The sequence below is a fragment of the Gallus gallus genome, chromosome 7 (genome assembly GCF_016699485.2).
Source record: "Gallus gallus isolate bGalGal1 chromosome 7, bGalGal1.mat.broiler.GRCg7b, whole genome shotgun sequence".
NCBI lineage: Eukaryota > Metazoa > Chordata > Aves > Galliformes > Phasianidae > Gallus > Gallus gallus.
This window is the reverse complement of record NC_052538.1, coordinates 4,697,151-4,717,601: the sequence shown is the minus strand read 5'-3', so window position 1 is coordinate 4,717,601 and position 20,451 is coordinate 4,697,151. Positions and strand designations below refer to the sequence as shown.

Sequence of the window (20,451 nt, the reverse complement as noted above, 5' to 3'; positions counted from 1 at the left end):
GCAGAGGAACAGAAAGGTGCCCACACACAGCACGGAGCTGAGTGATTGCTGAGGGTCGTGCTACCCTTTGGTAACCGATCCCCCCTTGCTGCACCCCCAGCTGAAGGCAAAGGCAAATTTCTTAAACAAAAAAACCTCCCTTTCGTTACTTTTTCACAGATATATATATATATAGGATTATATATAAAATATATATAGGATTTTACCAGTACTACACAATCACTTAAGTTACAGGTTAGCCTTATATTTCTTTTAACTACTTCACACACAAAAAAAAACCACCGTGGCCCAAAGAGGATCTGCAAACAGCACTGTAAAAATTCCAGACTGGCGACAAAAAGGGACTTACATTAAACACCACGGGGGTTTCGGTGCCGGAGCTCAGGGTGTGTTCTGGTGTGTTCTGCAGAGCCCTCTGCCTGACGCCAGCAGCTCCTGGACAAAGCTTCCACGGTTCCTGCTCATCAAAAGCAACAGGATTGTGATTCGGTTCACAGGAGACCATTTTATTGCCAACTTGAAGTGTTCCAAACCCACACCTCCTGCTTTGCTTTTGTCTTTTTTCCCAAACCAGGCAAAAGGTTTAAAAAAAAAAAACAGTGTAATTACAATTCCAATAGTGATTTCTTTTAACTTCTCAAGCATATCTCATCAACAGGATATACAGTACAATTCAGAAGAGTAAACATTTTAAAAGTAAGCAAACAACTTTTTTTTTTTTTTTTTTCAACCAACAAACACAATTTCTTGCTGTATTTATGCTGGACTCTCCTTTTAACATGGACAAGTTATGAAGTTAGGTTTCTTCTTCAGTACAACATGGACACGGGACTGGTACAGTCCGGGCTGGTTTTCTTCTGGTTGGTGTTGTTGAAGTTAAGGACAGCTCTGCAGCATGGAAGCCGTGGTCCTGCCGGCCATCGCCCTTCATCATCTCGCGTAGCGCTTAATGTAATCTTCAACTTTATTCCTGAAGTCCTCCTGGGGAGAAGCAGAGGCAGAATTAGCTCTAGAAATGAACACCCACCACCGATGGCTCTTCTCAATGGGCACAGACAGCCCCACCCCGCACATTGAGTGTGCAAAGGAACCAATGGTAGGGATGTAACACCTTCCTTGTTTCAAACGAGATTCTGTGCATCAGCCAACTCCAATCCTCTGACGGCAGATATGGAAGCTGTGTTATCACACCGGAGTGTTTCTGAAGGAACTGCTTACAAACAACATGTCTCTGAGCCACTCCCCGGCCTCAAGCTGTCTCCAGGTACCTCAAGTCTGCTGAAATATCACACCGCCAAAAATAAGTGACACCTTGAACTTGTGCTCAGCTCTGATAAGTTGTGGGCTGCCTTACTGCAAACTGGAACAATTACTCACAACGGCAAACCATGCTGGAAACCTCATCTGCAGTCATGGTGGGCACCCTGGGTATAACAGGCTGATCCCTCGCAGCAGCAAAAGGAGCACTCAGACTCTCCTTGGGCAATGACAGCATCGGAGCATCAGTCACAGCACTACACCTGATACACTAAGACACGGACTCACTGTATTAGTGAGGAACGGAGCTTGATTACAGAATAACCCTGACATATATAACACAGGTCTAAATCCTGACTCCACAGCAGTGCAAGAAGACGATACCACCCATCTTTTAGGACAGTAACCCGAATTAAGACCCCTTCTAACACGTTGGGTTGGTTTTGCTTCTGCTTTTGAAACCATCTAGGGTTGCTGACGCTCCTGGTTACAGCCCTGACTTGCTGGGGGCTGAATGAGTTAACAGAGGGCTCCGTGGTATGTCACTGCCTGCTGCCCTGTGTCACTAAAACAAGCTGGGAACATGGCCAAGAAATATCACTGGACATGCAACAGAGCCAGCTGCATCTTTACTGTAACTACAGTACCTACAGGTGGCTTAGAGCAAGTCCCATGTTTTTAAATGGGACCTCGGCAGAGGAGCGCTCCTCTCTACGCCCTCACTTACGTGTTATCACCAGATGAAGGGACTGACAGCACTGGAGAGAATGTGTTATGGCTGTCCTTGCTGTGTGTGAAGGAGGTTCTCATTACGGAGCTGTAATATTCCATCTTCACATGCCATATGGCTCAACAGTTCCTGATTAACATTGTGCACTTTCCTACGTGCACATCTGTTCGTGTGCAGCACGGAATAATCAGAAGCAAGGAATTAGTCAGAGCAGTCTATATTCTGCATGACAAAGAGAAGCACAGGATCCTGCAGGAGTGCTAAGGGAGAGCAGGAGTGGGGCTGGTGCAGGCAGTGTGTGCAAGCACCCATCGCCATGCGGCAGGCACCTGCCCTGCTGCTCTCTGCCCCCTGCTTTTACCCTACGAAGGCTGATCCTAAGTCCTGCATCCCATAGTCTGGATGCTGAGAGGGAGAAGAGGGGGAGACATGCTGCTGCCAGCGACCCATCTGCTGGGCTCCTGCCTTGTCCCTCCTGGGACAGCTGCTTGCCCTGTCAGTGGGGCTGTCAGGCCACGGGCCGCTGTAAGGGGAGAGGGCTGATTGTTGCTGTGACATTTCACTGCAGTAGCACAGATGCTACAGCGCATGACACTCCATCAGAAGCAACCCAGCCAGCCATTAAGCCTTGAAAGGCCATCAGGGAGTGCTGGAAATACTTTTTAAAGCTTTTCAAAGGGGAAATCTAATTTTAATTTGCCTTTCATCAACTTCACGATGCAGCACTTCCTTCACAAGCTTCGAGATAGCAGACAGATGGAGTAAGAGGTTGCCAGTGCTGCCCATGGGTTTCCCAATGGGGAGAAGCAAGGCTGGGCTTTGCGCCTGGCAGCGGCACCTGCAGCCCTGTCTTGCTTGGGCTGGAAGGGCAGCAGAAGACAGCAACAGCCCCGGGATGAGCAAGAGCTGGTGGACACCCACAATGTGGCGGTGTCTGCTTCAGCTTCAGACCCGTGCATGAGCAACAAGCCATTTTGGAGCAGACCTAAAGCAGCTTTGCCCTGAGCTGCAGGGAGGTCAGAGCGGTACGTGAGCACAACGGGTCCATGGGGAAGTATGTACTGCGTGAGTAACGCTGGCCAAATCCCTGCTTCATCTGCTGAGAATCATATTGGGGCATCAATCAACTGAAGGGAAACTCAGAATTAATCAGCAGATGAAGAGCGTATGATATATGAGCCACAACATATTTCACAATATCACTGTGCTGAAAACTGGGTTACAGCACACACCGAGGTTCAGCATCCATCCCATTGAACTTCTGTTTGAACACAACAAGCTTGGAGCTTTCTGAAAAAGCTGTGGTCTCAGAGATGGTTGTTTTTTTTAGGAATACAGACCCCCCATAACAACACAAAATAGTGATTAAAACCTCCACTATTTTAGCACAACATTATCGTAGTCCAAAGTTTATCAGCAGGGTTAAATCCCAAATGGTTTCTGTTAGGACCCTCCTTATGGCTTCACTGAAAGGCACGTTAGTGGAATACCAGGCTCTACCACTCACCAGTAAGCCAGCCACAATCTGCTCACGTTCCTCAGCCCCACTCAGTGCTTTGGGAGGAGGACACAATAATTGGGTAGGTTTGCCTATTAGCCCCATAGACCACATTTAGAGCGACCTTTCTTTTCCATCTTGTAGGAAAAAATGAGTCTTCACACCCATCAGCCCCCGCACTCCCACTCTCTTTTAGAAGGGAGCTGAATGAAACACAAAGATCTCTAGCATGAGGCCTTTTTCCAATCCATATTCCTACCTCGCTGTGATTATCTTGGCACTGCTTTGTTTAGAGCTCAGCTTCTACATCATTTTACAAATTTTCTGAGCCCTGTGATTACATTTCAGCTGCACAAAAGAGGACTTGGAGAGAAGGGAGGGTGAAAAACAGCACAGGTGTCCCCACCACACTGTCACACCAAGTAGGTGCAGTCTCCACAGCATCAGTTTTAGGACATTTCTCCCCCCAAACTGCTGCACTCACAGACAGGTCACAGAACTGATGTGAGAGGTGGCACTGACGTGCCTGCTGGACTGCGTGCTCAGGGAGGAGCATGCGTGCACTGTGTAGAGTGAAGCACTTCAAGGTGCTCCGTAGAGAGAAAGGCCATGGATTAGGAGGCATGAAAGCTGCTGAGGTGGTCAGGGCCTACAGCTAAGTCCTGCAGAGGAAGGTCCAAGCCCAAGAGTAGCCTCACCACCACCCTCACCTTCCAAAGAGGAGTCTTCACTCGGCTCCTGGCAGTCCTCTGGTCCTACAGCTGCAGAGCAAAGTGACTCAGGCTTTGCCCTGACTCTGACTGATCTGCTTTGTAATGCTTACGCTTTAACCAGGTTGCTGAAGACAAGAACAACCACCTGAGTCTGCTTTGAGTCATTCCCACGTGGCCCCGGGCAAACCCACGCTTCCACTGGCGAGCACAGAGCACTCTGCTCCTGGAAGCCTTGCTGATACAGCTGTTGGAACTGTCTGCAGGAAACAGCCCTGAAAAACAATCGCCTCAATCATCCCAATTACATAGATGCTACAAACACACTTCCACCTGTGAGGATGCCACTCATTCCCAAGAGAGGATATGCCTTCAGGATCTGAGATCTTAATGGCTAAATGACCACAGCGGAGGAAATCAGAGTTGTCTGGGCCTGGCAAGAGAGTTTTTGCAAGTCATCCCCTCCCCAAGTCATGCCCCCGTCACACAGTGAGGCACGGGGAAGGGGAGCTCAGCACAGACTTCTCCCATAGCCACACATTTGTCTACAGAACATGAAACAGAAGCTTTCCTTCTAAGCCACCCACCTGCCTAACAAATGTCCATCAAAAGGTTTCAAACATCTGCATTTCTTTCGCATTCCTGCCATTACCTCAGCCAGTCAAACCACCTGCAAAAGCTTCATCAGCTTCAGGGAAGCAGAAAGAGGCTCCATTCTTAATCAAAGCAGTATGAAAGGTGGGTAATGGTTTCTATAAATACGATTAGAAGAGGAACTTTTTTTTCCTATTTAGATCTGTTAGCACAATTAGCAGCTGTGTCGTCGCTCGTTTGCACGCGCTGCTTAATGCACTTTATGCTCAGCAGGGGAAGGCTTCAAGGCTGTCATACGGATGCAGCATAAAATGGGGAGGAAACCCAAGGAAGACAGCAGTGCAGTTCTCTAAATGCACATCCTTTGTGGCTGCTGCAGTTTCAGCACAACCACCATCAAACAGGGAGGTTGGCTGTGCCAAGGAAGTGAAGGATTTACTGTAGTAAACACAGAGATAAATAAATGCAGTGACTCACAGGGTGCGCTCTTTTGCAAAGATGGGTTTGGACTGGGACGGTTCTGTTGTTCCTACTAAGACAGCTCAGCTGCAATCAAAGCAGTGAAAAACAAACAACAAAAATTAAGCAGCTTCCAAAAAAACCCACTTCAATACCTCAGGAAGACTTTGTGGGTGCATCTAATTAGAGCAGTTCTTACACGTTTCATAACCTCTCTTAGAAAACGTTGGGACAGAGCTACTTGGCTCGGTATCCAGGAATAAATGTGAGCTTCTTTTTTTACCTGAAGGAGGTTAAAAAGCCCTCACTCTTCCATCACATCACAGTTTCGTACTGTTCTTGAAGAAAATGTTCAGAACCAGCTTCTTCCTATTAGCGAGAGAAATCTCAGCCTGCCCAGGGCCAGCGTGGAGCTATCAGTTTAAACATGGGAATGAGGTTAAGTGGAAAACCTTATACTCAACAATGGACAAAGGCAGATCCCAGTCCAAGAGAAGCTCAAACACGAGGATGTAAAACAGCACAGCAAGGACGAGGCTGCACTAATCTAAGCAACGCACTGACTCAAATATTCTGCAATGCAAACAACATTAAAATGAGGGCCTGAAAATGCCAGCTTGAAGCAAACACAATGAGAGCGAGATGTGGGCATGCCTCCCCTTGTTAGCTGCAACAATACCCTGTCTTGACGAGCACAAGCAGCCTTTCTGTTGCCTGCTCTCCCTTGAGCTAAGAGCCAATTGCATCAATCGAGCCGTTGACAAAGTCCAGCTCCGAACAAGCTGAAGATAAAAACATACTAATTTGTGTCCTAAATTTTTAGATGCACAAATCAAAAGGCTGGAGAGTTCCTGGAGGCACGGATCTATTCTGGTCACTCAGATTTCTGAGTCTCTCTGGAAGAGCAGCAGAATAAAACGTACATGGAACTGGATGGAGGCAGCCGTCCTGGCTCAACAAGTCAGCTGTGTTTGTGGCATGAAGGGCTGTGCCGAAAGGTATGGCCATGGAACCTGCAAGTCTGACAGAGATTGTAACTCAAACACACAAATCTGCTCCAGCAATTTCAGGGAGCACCAGCTGAGATTCCAGGTAAAACAGAGGCGCTAAGATAAAAAAAAAAAAAAGCTAAAGAAGGGGCAAAGGTAGTAAAAAGGTCGAGTTGTAGTCTACTGATGTACATACACACTTTTTGGGCAAAGATTAATGGGATCATCCTGTAGGAAGAACCATCTGGAGAGCTGTCCTGAAGTCTCCCGACATACCTCAGCTGGAGAGGAAGTATCAGTGAAGACCAAGGGATTCCTGAAGTGTTCTAACGATTCATCATAACGTTTGTCAAAACATTTCTTACAATAAGAAGTTTCAAATAGCAGTATCTTCTTACCGTTTCCGTGGGTATATATAGAACTACTCATACCATCTCAAACTCCTCTCTCCCATAGCCCTGCGTCCCACAGCAAATTTGTGGGCACTTTCCTTCTCATTGTAATTTCTTGCCAAGAAACAAGTGACACCACAAACTCAGCTATGATACAGTACAGAATTTGACTGTGATTTGGGTTTTTGTTGTGTTTTTTTGTTTTTTTTTTTAACCATGGTTCTGTTTCCTTGAGAATTAATAACACAAGATGAAGTAGCAGTCGTTTCAAAGCCTTGACTTCAGTTACCTCTATAGCAATCTGAATAGCATACAACAGTGCAAGAGCTCGTGGTGCTGACAAAGAACGTGTTGAGCAAAAATCCCCTAAAAATTACTGCATCACACAGTCGGATTGCTGATGAATTCAAATATGGCCAAACAAGGAAGAGAAAAGAAGACAGATGCATGGAAAAATATGCAGATCTTGTGATCAGTATGAAGCAATGGGACTCCCCTTGGTGTCTGAATTGCTGGTGGGTAGTTCCCTCTACCAGAATAAAGCCTCGTTTAGTCAGTGTGCTTACTGGCAACCCACACTTTCTTACCCACACAGCTGAAGAACAACCAGCAAAATCAAGAAAGGGCTTTAAAACATGCATTCAGCAAGCAAAGACAACAAGATCTGCCTGCCTACAGATTTGCAAGCTATCATTGCTACTCTCCTCACCCCACCACAATACAGCTTCCATGATATTCCTTCTCTCTCCGGTTCCCTCATCCTCCTGGTCTGCTCCCCAGCAGTTGGATGGAAGTAAAACACATGCTCTATGTGCCCTCATGGAGCAAGGGCATCTCACCTGGCATGGGTGCCAGGCTCTCACCAGGGGAGAACGCTGATCTCCAGCCTTGGAGACAACATCCCACTGGATGCTCTCCTGCTGAGTCTACCTTCCCCAGCTGACTCTACGTTGAGCACAGGGGCTGGATCAGACCATCCAGGGGGTCCTGCCTCCCTCAGCAACTCCGTTGCTCTGTGAAATGCCTCCTGGAAATGTCTCAGCACTGTTACAGAACAGACAGGCCTCCTAATGTGATTCAGAATTGTTTACTTGGTTACACTGGACGTAAGCAAGGAAGAAGAAATACACATTTCTATCAGGACCTTTACCTTCAAGTTAAATTAAAACCACAAGCTTTCCATGTTACCTGCCAGCCGCCTAACAATTTCCCAGCATCTCCTTACTCATTATCATCAGTATTCATCATTTTACATCTCTTCCAATTATTTTGCTGCTGCCGCAGGAGTATTAGACTGACAGCCTCCAAAACAATACCCAACTTTTATCAGAGAAATCAAGGGAAAACAGAAATCCTTCAGAAGCGATTGTGGCAGAGGTTGACACATCTACCCGTGCTGTGACGCACCAAACACAGGAATAATCTGTTACAAGCATAATTTTTAATATTGAAAAATGGAGGAGAAAATTGTTGGGCTTGTCAACTCAGTAATGCCTTTACTCTCAGCTCCACAGAAATGCTTTTGTTCTACGCCTAATTGCTATTATCTCAAATTCCAGTAGGTGCAAGACCAGATTGTTTAGCTTATGGATGAATCCTCCTTCCTCCCCCCACCCAGCTGCAGTTTTACACACTAGTAAATCTGAATACTTTAAACAACCTGAAGGGCCCTGCAATTCTGCATCTCTCCCCACTTACTATAATTGACACTAATCATGTAAATGGATTGCTCTAATGATCAACGACAAGGACTTACTTTTCTTCTTTCACCTTCTTTTAGTAGCTACGTGTGCTGCACTGCCCTGCTCAGGAAGCCATCCCTCCTGATGGCAGTCTTTCTTTTTATTTTTAAGACAACAGCCACTGACTTTAATCACACACATGACAGAATTTTCCTCCAGCCAAAGAATTACAGCTGGGACTGCCTGAGGAGTACAGTACTTGCACCAGCTAGAGAGACAACAGAGTGAGTTACTGTTAGGAATTCAGTCTTAAGACGTGCACCAATTTAGCTAACGACCGCTCTCTGTTTGTCACACCATGCACTGGATTGTGGGGGTGATGTTGCTCAGTGGTTAGAAAGTAAAACACTTGCACACGAGTCTCGGCTGTGCAGCACCATGATGATTTAAGCCAAAGTCCAATCTTAGTTCTGAAAATCAGCATCTCATCGGGACCCACACACCCACCACGTTCAGATTCCTCAGGTGGTTGCAAACCTGATCTTCTCTTACAATGGGATGGTCATTGCTCCCCCATGTCCCCCCTTCTAAAATACATCCAAGCATGGTTTACTGACTCTTCCTCCTATTTATTTTTCAAGAGGGATTTCAGCTCCTAGGTTCACATGCTCAATGATATTAAAGAATCAGAAGCAGCTGTTGTTTTCTACAAGCAACGTAATACTTGGGAAGTTATAAAGGACTTATTTTTAGTTGGGTGATAGGCTAATACCCCAGCAGTGTTAGAGCAGTGCTTTACAGCAGTAATGCAAGAAAACCAGTTACCTACAGCAGCTGTTAGCAATCTTGTCTGTACAGATTTCAGTGCTGTTCAATATGTACCCATTGGGCTCACGTGGCCAGCAGAACCATCCAAAATTGCTTCAGTAGTCACTGCCAAACAAAACACAGTGAACGCAACTGCTTGATCTGCTGGGATCAGAATATGTGATCTAAGCACAAAACCAGAGGGCTTGGCCATAAACCAACACTCTGGAGAGTGCTACTTAATAGAGGAGAAGCAATCAAGCAATCACTTATCACGTAAGAACGTAGCCTTGTCTGATGAGGAAATCCAGTAGGGTCCTTGGTTAATGGGTGCTGGAAGGGCAACTGATGTTAACAACTAGTGATTTCAGTGGTCAAAGCCAGCCATGTGACTGCAGGGCTACAACAGAGGTTATGAACACACCATGCACTCAACACCATGCTGTGGGCTCACACGTGAAAGCCGACTTGTAGGCTCTGCTGATTGATCACATCAATCACACAGAAAGCAGTTTGCACGTTACGTGGTGAATGTCTACAATACTGCAGTCTAGAAGGAGCTTCATTTCAGAAGGCAAAAAATATCCTGGCTTTACAGATTTTGTTACTGAATATTCACACTGCTGACAACGTATTTGGCACGGTATGATATGCTTCAGCTTGCAGGTTGTGCCCAAGCCTGCCAACACAGGGTTGGATCCCACAGAGAACAGCCACCCTCTGACAACACCTCACTTGGCAGCTGTAACCCATCCGCTGCCCTCCTTTTCCTTTGCTGACACAGTATTTGAGGTCGGTGCTGACAAGAGATGCCAGGAGAATTTTTGCATTGCTTATCTGCCACTTTCTCATCCCACACACCACAGATCAGCAAGTGAAATTTCAGACTACTTCGACGAATATTCAGTGTGCTTGACTGAACTGGAGACAAACTCGGTTTTGTAGCTGAAGATACTGTCAGATATTATCCCTTCACACTGTGTCCAAGTGAGCTGTCAGCTGCCTACAGAGGCTCATGCTCGGGATGCAACAAAGTGTGAGCAAGCAATCACCACCTTTAATCAAGGAACATCCAGCACCAGGTACTCGAAGCAACGTGGAAAATGCTGATTGACCCAATTTCTTCACGTGTGCCTACAAAAATTCTCCTACACTGCCTCTGCTTGACAGGTGTGCCTGCATCTGTAGCTCCAGTCATTTTGGAACAGGAAGCTGCTCATTTGCTCTCAATCAATTACAAAATAAACTGGAGGAAGGAAGATATTCAAGCAAGCTGCACAGAGCTGTCAGTCACACATTTGACAAGCACTCAGCAGGAAATAGGCTGATAAGCTGATGTGCCAGATCTTATAGCTCTTGCACAGTTAGCAAAGTACCACGCTATTCCATCACCCACGAGGAGCTGGATTGGATGATCCTTCCATCTTGGGATATTCAGTGACTCTATCATCACCTTGTTACATCCTTCCAGACACATTTTGCTCTCATCTCCGTTCACTGACGCAAGATTACACCAGGATGCATTAGCTCAACGTGTCATTAAGAGCTTCCCATTCCCTTCCATACTCTGTTCTTGCATACAGGAGACAGAGAAGAACAGCAGGTAAGCTGTATTCTGACTGCATTTCATCTCTGAGTCCTGTAAGAACAATTAATCCAATGTCCTGAGTCATGCTGAAACAGGAAGGACAGCTAGCTCACAGTGCTTTCTGAAACTGCTGCTGTATGATCAACACAAAAGACTCAACCTGGATTCTGAACGTTCTCAATGCTTTTTAAATTGAAAGAGAAATGAATGGCATCCAGCACTTTGCACATTTAGATGCACAGCATAACTTACTTGCTTTCCAAGCTAGAAGCAATGTCAAACATTAATCTGATCTTTCTGCCCTGGTAGTAAATTGATAAGGATGCTTTCCCAATATTCTGGATGGGTGTGAAACCATGCTTTGTTCACCCACAGCCTCCACTCAGTTGGGTCGATGGATGAAATCTGGGTTTATTATAAAGATTTCTGCAGCTTTTTGTTTGTTATGCCCCTGTGCTAACAGGCAGAATTTGGAGAACAGACTTGAAAAACGATACAAGAATGTGCCCACTTTTTAACCTCCTGAAAGAACGCAGCTGAAACTTCCCAGCCTCTAACAGCTGGGTATTTTCACTGTGGGGCTACAGAACAGAGCGTGGCACTCAGCTATCTGGAAAGATGGATCCAATGTACCCTGACTTGCTCCAGGCAAGCGTGCAAAGCTTGCAGAGGGAGATCACAAAATGACACTGACCTTTTAAATCCCCACTTATACCCCACAAGTAGGAAAAAGCCTGCAAAGTACACTAAGAGAAGCCATAACTTGTAACGTTGTGCACTCAGAGCCCTCAATTTGCAAAAATGGATACCGTGATGACTTCCAGGTTGGACATAAGGTCATTGCAATGCTTTCTTCTAACACCGGCATCCAGCCAGATGTTCTCACCACACCTGGGGGCTTTGCTTTGGTCTGTGCATGCAGGAAATATCATTAAGTGAAAAAGCAGAGAGCACAACCCAGAACAGAAGAGCTAGCAAGAAACACAACTGTCTCATTAGCAGGAGCCAAGCTACAAACTAAAACATTTCAGCTTTAATCGAAAGCACTTCCACCCAACAGAACTGTCAAGCTTATTGCACACAGACACGTAAATGATAATTTAGCAAGAAGGTCTTCAACGAGATCTGGTAGCAGAGACTGCAAAACCTCTCACACCAAGCAGAAAGAGCAGCCCAAGTGTCTGTTCAGATCTGTCTCATCGTGGTAACTCTTCCCATTGCTGCTGCAGGGAAGAGCACTGCCAGCTCTGGGAGAGCTCCAGCTCTGAGGAAGGAGCACCTCCTCTGCTCCCTGTGCACTGAAGCCTCGGGGAAGCAGCGCAAAGAAAAACCAGTCACACTCCTGTATGCCTTCAGAAACAGCCAAAGCAAGGGTTCTTCCTCAGTGCTGTGTCACCAAGGTGCCAACACAAGTCACTAAGGCACGCTCCATCCCATCTCCCCACCACATCCACCTGCAGCTAGACGTGCAGCTGAGAATTGCTCCCTGCCTCGTACAAACACCCTGCCCAGCACAACCACCCCCCATCTGGTTTCTCTTCCAGCACCTGCTCAAACACACTCCTAACAATAAGGAATGCTTAAAAGAAAGCCCAAAATGAACTTCAAGGCAATGTTTTCAAGTAATTTCTCTGTTCTAAGGCATATTTTCCAGCTGTCTTGAGCCATCACTAAGCCTAAGAAATGAAAATAGTAATTACAATTTGACTGCTATTAACTGTAAAATTACAATTCATGATCAGAATTTTTCAAATATCATCAGCACTTCTTGCACACAAAATGTCAAACACTTGGGACACGGGGGAAGATTAACAAAGTGCATGGCTGTGATGGGCAACTGTTGGCCAGGGCAGCAAGTCTGGCACAGAGAACAGGGCATAGGCAGCACACTGGTGAATTCAATAAGCATTCTCTTCTACAAACACACTGGGTGAAGGCATTAGGAAAAAAGGAACAGTTTTCCAATAAAATCTTTTGGAGTGTAATGATGGTTTTAAACTCAGTTTCAAAACTTTGGTGATGCCAGAAGTCACCCAATACTCAACTGTACTCTAATCCCTTCTAACGCTTTTCAAGCACAGATTTCTGTGTCCTCATCGCATCTCCATCAGGTTGGGTTTCCATGCAAATCTCATCCAAAACCAGAAAAACATCTTTTCGCCTGTGAGAGAGATCCTGACAGGTTACCGTCAGCATGGAAACTCTGATCTCCAAAAAATCATCACCATTTTAACAATAGAAGCTAAGCACGAAGAGTCTGCAAAGACAGAGATGTAGAGAAGTTAAATGACGATTCTATGAATCAGTTAAGTGAATTTACTTGAATCAGAAGACACGAGGAAGAGCTGATGATTTTGTTTTCCAAGCGTTCAAGTTCTAATTTTTGTGTTACTGTTTGGCTGCTTAGTCTCCAAAACAAGTACTATAAGTCAGCACTTACATCATGCCTTTCATTTGGATGCATCTGTTAACATTTCTAATGGTGTAGTCTTCTGATACATCAAATTAGAGGAATGGAAAAAAACTGAAATCTGGAAAGACTTTCCCCCAGAGGGTGGTGACGCACTGGAACAGGTTGCCCAAGGAGGCTGTGGATGCCCCATCCCTGGAGGCAGTCAAGGCCAGGCTGGATGTGGCTCTGGGCAGCCTGGTCTGCTGGTTGGCGACCCTGCACATAGCAGGGGGTTGAAACCAGATGGTCATTGTGGTCCTTTTCAACTCCATCCATTCTGTGATTATATGAAGATCAATGACGAGATAAAGAACAATCCAAATTTGAATGCACTACTTCGTTGCAAATGCCCTTCTTCAGCAACACAGAAAAATGGATTTTCAAGGTAGACTTAAATCCAAATGTAGTTATGTCCTCATTATGTATGAGCACAGAGATAAAAAGCCAAGAGGATGAAAGTACAGCTGGCCCTGACATTGTTTAGGAAAAGTATTTTGAAGGATCAAATTAAAAATGATGCACAGGCTGCAAATTCTGGGTCTTCTTAACTCTCTGAAGGCATTACCAGTGCGAGGATAAAATCACTCCAAGTTTTAGCAGAGAAGTATGACTTCAGTTGTACTTAGCACCGTGTCTGCTGTCTTGCAGGCAGCAATGCAGGGAAGGGAAGGGAAAGCACAGGGCTCCTGGTTGGTGGGGCAGATGGTTCACAGTGCTTGGTAATAACTGGGGTTAGACTTAAAAAAAAAAAAAAAGTGCAAATGTGGGGGTGAAATTCAGTTTACTATATTTCCAAAGGGATGCCTACAGATGTTCTATGATCTGTCTTTGCTTTCTTACCTTTCCACCATTATTTTCAGGCAGACCCCTTGCTGACTACATTCTCTTTTGATGCCTTTCCTATTCTCAGGATATACACTGACACCCCCTCCTGCATCTGTCAGGTGCTCCTGGTTCTCACTCATTAGCCCAAGGAAGACTCTGAGACATTAAGACTGCTCTATAAGAATGCTAAACCGTTTGCTGCTTAAGAATTCAAAAGAACCGCACACAGTTATGAAGTTAAAAAAGCTCTCCAGTGAGATTTGTAATCTATCGCTGCTTTAATTATTAATGCTATTTCTAATGGAATTACATTGGCATGCTCAGTTGTGAGGATGAGAAGGCTTTCCTCAAGCAATTCAAGGAAAACATTCATCTCAGAGGCTCATTAAAACAGCCTCCAAAGACAGCACACAACTGGGAGGAGAGGCATTTTGTAAGCCTCGTTTCCTAAAGACTAAGGCTATATAAGGCAATTAAGAACTCAAGAGGAAACCTAAGGGGCAGCTTTGGACTCCGTAACAACATGAACACTATGAATCCATTTCCACAGAAACAAACCTAAAATAAAGCTTTTTATTACCAAGAGAAGCCTTTAATTAAAAAAAAAAAAAGTAAATGCAAAAGTAAAATAGTATTTTCTTGTGAAAAAAAAAAAGAAATGGAAAAAAACCTGATAGCTGTCAGTGCAGCATGCAAGTGAAAACCTGCCCCAACACTCCACATCCCCAGCAGCTCCTGGCCTCACACATCCCTGCTGCCAGCACTGTCTGTGTGATTTATCTCTATTTCTTCATGAAAATGTACCATTACCCCAGGTGAGACGAGGCTGGCAATCCTGTCCCTGGTGCCTTTGGGAGGATTTTTGCCAGTGTGCTGGCATTACTGTTATGAGGAATCAGAAAAAACGTGATTTGGACAGGAATAGGAACTGCTACTGTCAGGATGATCTATTAAAGGCAGCCTCAGGATGTCATGAACTGTCCAGAGTCAAGTTTAATGGCAGCATGGCATTCCAGCTCCCTTGAATTTTCTCATTAAAATTCTTACAAATGCACAGCACCTGTGCAGTGACAACATAACCCACACAGTCATCCCAGCATATGAAGTTGCCTAAAAACAGACGGGTTAGAAATAGCCAGTGAGAAGAGAACTGACAAAATTCTGCAGCTACAGTGAAAACCCAAGGTTGCTAAAACCTGGACTAGAACCCAAATCCCCTGCACAAACAGATGCAAAATATTTCATCCTTAAATACCAAAACAACAGCACAAGCCTCGCAACCAATCTAGCCATGGAAAAGACAGGGAAACAATTAAGTCTCCCCTCACTGACAGTAGCAGAATATGACTGGAAAAAACAGACAGAAAAGACAAAAAGACCACTTTTCTGTAGGGGTATTGAGCTGCATGTTCCTTAAAGCTTGAGAGACTCCCAAGAAATAAGGTAGGGATCAGGCTGATCGGCAGCTGGAGTGCCTGCTGGAAGCAGCATGCTGGCCTCTTCACATCCTGGACGTTGCCAGCAATAATTACATCGAGTCTGACAGCAGCCTTCCTGCAGTGACAAGTGTGATCCTTCCGCCTGGGGCAAGCAAAGGGAGGGCCACGATGTGTGGCATTAACAATGTCTTCTTGACGCAATTGCTGGCTGCCTGCAGGCTGCACTCCTACCTGTCGGTGCGTTTCTGAGCTCCGTGATGGGAAACATATTGACACTGCTCCTCAAGGAAGAGTCAAACAAAATCCTTTAAACCACGGGTGTCCAACCTTTTGGCTTGCTTGGGCCATGCTGAGTGAGCAGGAATTGTCTAGGGCTGCATCTACGAAGGCTGCTCCAGAAGTAATGCATCCTATTTACTTCCATGGAAACTGCAACCGATACAAAGCGCACAACAACACTACTTGACAGAGCTAAATCTCAGCTACAAAGCGCTTTTTCAACACCACCACCAGTATTAGCTATGCATTTTTGCCAGCTATGAAAAGAGTTTGAGTGCTGCGGCTCATCAAAACCTGCACTACCAGAGGTGTCTGCTGTCACTGCTGCCAGGCACCACCCACTGCCTCACCGTGCTCACATCTGCAGTAAAACAGCACAGGGTGATAATGTTATGCAGCTTCTCCCTTAAAACTACTCAAAGCCACCACATGGAAGAAAAACCAAACGAGTGTTTGTTAATCTGCAAGATGACAAAAAACTGAAACTATACCAAATTCAGCAGGAAGTAGGACACGGCATTAGCACTCAGGGTATGGGAGGCACAGTTGAAGAAAGCTAAAAAGAATTTAGAAACAATACTGTACTCTAAGCCACATAAGGAGTGTAATTAATCTTGCTGGGTAGCACACATATGGCTTTGAAATGGTTTTGGCAAATGCTGACACTATGAGGAAATATAAGGTGGGAAACTTTTGAGGAACACAGCGAATGCAATGGCCTGAGATAGGATCTGCAAACAATCATGAGAGAGATCTCAACTAACAAACCGCAGGCAGTGCCCACAGCACCCCCAGCTAAGGGATACATGAGTCCTGAGCTGCTAAGCTCATTCAGCTTTGTACCAACAAGGTACACCCCTATTCTTTTACTATTCCGCTTATTTGGTTGTGAAAGAAAGACGATCAATACAGCTCTGTTTGTTCACTACACAAAACAGCAAACCCTCTAAACATGAACACTTCCTCACTGTTTAGGAATCCCTGGAACTGATTACACCAGCAATCAATGGCTCCGGCATCCACATCATCACGGACCGATTCCTCTGCTAAATTCAAAGCAGCTTGTTATAGCCAGTAAGTTGTTCTTCAAAGTCCACAAGAAATCTCATGCTATCAAATCGATGAGATTTTATCAACATGAGAAGCTTAAATGCTGGGAAAAACATTGCTTAGTTTATGTAATGACATCAATCATCTTTTAATTCTGGTTTACTGGACTCTAAAACAAAGGGAGATGATTACTTATCTTCCAGTGATCGTGACCTAACTGCAGTGTAATGTGGAAACCACAAATGTTCCAAAAAGCAGCTCTACAAAAATGAACAATGCAAACTTTGCCCAAGCTGGAAACAATTATGAGTTAAAGAAAGGCAGAGGGGAAAAAAGAAGAGCAATGAGGAACTACAACAAATTTCACTGAATGTTTTGTTAAATAAAGAAATGCCACAGTCAGTGTTTGTGAGAAGACCAATGTTTGAAAACAATGGTTGCGTGTGGAAGTCTACATAAGGTCTGCAGAAACACAGTCACTGAAGTGGATGCAGTCCATGCACTGGGGACAAATTCAGCCTCCAGAGGGAGGTTTGTGGGCTGCAGGAGGGGCTGAGAGCAACCCCTGAGGCTCAGCATGGCCAAAGGCAAGGCTCTGCCCGTGGGACATGCTCTGCCCCTGGCTGCGGACACCTCTGCTGGGAAGGGCTAGGGTTCAAGGGGAGGCTGAGGGAACAGGACTTACTGGGAAGGAGAAGACTTTGGAGGGAACCAGTAGAATCACAGAATTTTTAGAGTTGGAAGGGACCTTTAAAGGTCATCTAGTCCAACTCCTCTACAATGAATACATACAGCCAAATCAGGTTGCTCGGGGCTTGATCCAGCCTCATCTTGAAAGTCTCTAGGGACGGGGCATCAACCACATCACTAGGCAACCTATTCCAGTAGCAGCCTCTCAACACCAATGAGGTTACTAGGAAGACAGCATTCACAGAGGTGAACAGTGAGAGAATAGGGAACTGTGCTCGCAAGCTGAAAGGAGGGGGATGGGGGGAAAAAAAAAGCAACCATGTGGGTGACTAAGCCTTGGGAGCACCCAACATCACTTGATGATGACCCATAAGATAAACTTACAACCAGCAGAATGGAAGCCTTATCAAAGTGGCTACAATGGTAATAAAACAGCTTGAACAGTTCTACTGAAAGCAGACAAGTAACCGGGTCCTGTCTCTGAAATAAGCACCTAGCTCACTCCAAATAGCAGACAGCATCCTCTGGCACTGAAAAGGTCTATCAGTGTAAGTAATCAGTTATAACACAGGACTCCAAATCACTTCTGCAGCTGAAAAGTAGAGGGTTGAATACTGAGGCTTGCTGAGTGTACATTTAGGAAAATGGATACTGATGACTGCCCAGGTTTGTTGTACAGCCTTCCAAAAAGTTACAGAGATCTTGCAAAATGTGCAAGGAAGTGTAGAATTACCAAAGCTGCACGAACAATCGCATGCATTTTAAAGAATTAACTTAAAAGTGACTTGATGATCAGAGGCTGAAAGAATCAGTGGCGAAGAGGTTGAGTAGCTGACAGCTCCTTCCTCAAGCTGACAGATACCCTAAAGACTGGAAGATGAAGCTGCACGAACACGGGTGTCAAATAAGACATGATTTTGCACTGCAATTAGTTGAACAACTCGAGCTCTGAATTTTGCATAATTTTTCAGTTTTAGAGCAAGACTGCCTTCCCAACAGCCACAGCTATATGCTCCAGTGCAAGCCATGGACCTAACACAAAAAATTAAGAAGTTCCTTATGCAGGGAGAGATCCTAAGAGTCCTTTGAAGCCTGATCTATAACGCAAACATTCACAGAATGACTGTTCTCTGAGAATCAATAATAGAGATCCGATATCTGTGATGTGACTATGAATATAAGTTTGAGAATCTGCAGGAGGACAGGCATTTTTGATGACTTAATACCAGCCTAGAGAACTGAACGAACTCCAGCTCCACGTTTTAAATAACCAGAGGCAGGCTTCAGATTAGCTGTTAACTTCTCAAGCAGCCACACTAAGCCTCAGTGTCTGCGAAAGGATCTCAGGATTTGCAATCTGAAATGACATCAGAGAAACAGTCATCTCCCCCAGGAGAACCACAAAAGACCACTCAATGTCCATTTGTTTTGGCTTTTACAAGCCATATACTCCCACGCTGCCAAATGACCACAGGCATTTCCTTATGTTATCTGCTATACACATCTTTGTAGACAGAACTGTTTGTATACAGTTGTATTTGCATATCTATGTGTATATACAGCATGCATGTATATCACATATACGCTATCAGTATGATTGTGTTACGTGCATAAAAATGACTTAAGGAAAATTCAGTAAAATTCCCATATTAATCATATTGTGCATTGCAATATTTTCTTAAGAGAGGGACAGAACCACAGCAGTTTCACTCTGTAATGAAGTGCTCAGACACTACATGACATCTGTTCCCGAGGGAGACAAAAATGCAAGCTGCAATCACATCCCTTTGAGGCTAACTGTAAAAGCAGTCATTTCTCCCCCTTGCAATCCCTAGGCAGGCATTATTGGTTTTGTTTTCATCATGCTTGAAAGACATACAATGGATAATCCAACACTTCCTGTCAAAAACTCAGCAATGAATATGTCAAACTCACAAAAGACCAAATCTACATAAAGCACCAGGGAAGTTAACACGGTAGAACATGAACTTCACATAACTGGATAACTGTGATGAGTCTGCTCCACAATTTAGTAAGTAAAAAAAAAATGGTCTGTGCAAAAACATTTTTTAGCTTTAAAACAACGAAAAACCTCAATTTCCCTTTAACTTCTTTCTCAATAACTGCTATCTGAAAAAGCTTCCATGCTCTTAGGGCAGGAGTACATATTTTGAACACTCAACACTCCTCTTCTGAGGGAGCTGGGTTTTTAAAAGCAGTTAGCATTCTTCCCTTGTTAGGGTTCCCTAGGTTTCCAGATTCTGAATGAGGGTGGGAAATGCACGATAGTGATTTACTCATTTTGCCATTCTTTAGCTGGTTTGATGTCTTGCAGCACTGCTAAGCCTCAGAAGACCCTGACAGAAGGCTGTGCTCATGCTATGGGAGCATCACTCCTTACAAAACCTACCTAGACACCAGCCATGGCTCCCCTCTGCCAGTTAGAAGAAACAAGTGCCAAGTTTGACATGCAGCAGCAGGTATGCAGTCTCCTCACCATTCCCAAAGAGCACACTAGAGACCTCCCTGGCAAGATGGTAGAGAATAATTTGGTCTAGCAATGCATAAGAAGAAAATGCTTTGACCTGCAATCTCACCACACTGGTTTTGTTCCTCAGGCTGTCTGTAACTACTCGGTGTTTTATGGCTTGGAAGGTTTCCTGGCACAATTTGCCATGACAGTATAACAAAACTAGAATGAAAACCACTTCCAGATCAGTTTTCTACCAATTTTCTCTGACCTTAGGCTAACTGTCTCATCTCAGCCTTGCAAATAATGATGAATACCAGATTAGCTACAAGGTCTTACTGAAACAAGTAATAGCTGGGAAGATGAACATGCAACCTAAATTAGATATACTGCTCAACTCTGCATTTTCAACAAACTCCTCAAACTAACTTTTACCTGGAAGTTTTCTTCAGTCTTGAAGGTTAACTTTGCCAAATGTATCAGAAGAGTTTAATTAAAATAAGCAATCCTGAATACGCCAAGCCAATATTTGATACACTT

General features: G+C 44.7%; 1 protein-coding gene across 7 annotated transcripts in view; it reads right to left on the bottom strand.

Moving 5' to 3' along the window:
* Window positions 1-485: 485 nt before the first annotated feature.
* Window positions 486-20,451, bottom strand: part of UBE2F (ubiquitin conjugating enzyme E2 F (putative)) — a 67,263-nt gene continuing 47,297 nt past the window's right edge. For 3 of the 7 annotated variants that reach the window (XM_046943547.1, NM_001006512.2, XM_046943548.1), the window contains one exon: window positions 486-981. In XM_046943547.1, coding sequence (XP_046799503.1) covers window positions 931-981 — 51 coding nt within the window. In that variant the 3' untranslated portion in view covers window positions 486-930. Of the gene's footprint in view, window positions 982-5,209; window positions 5,336-9,141; window positions 9,245-19,850; window positions 19,968-20,451 lie in introns of those variants that run through there. The other 4 variants (XM_040703383.2, XM_040703384.2, XM_040703386.2 and 1 more) reach the window with 3 other exon arrangements.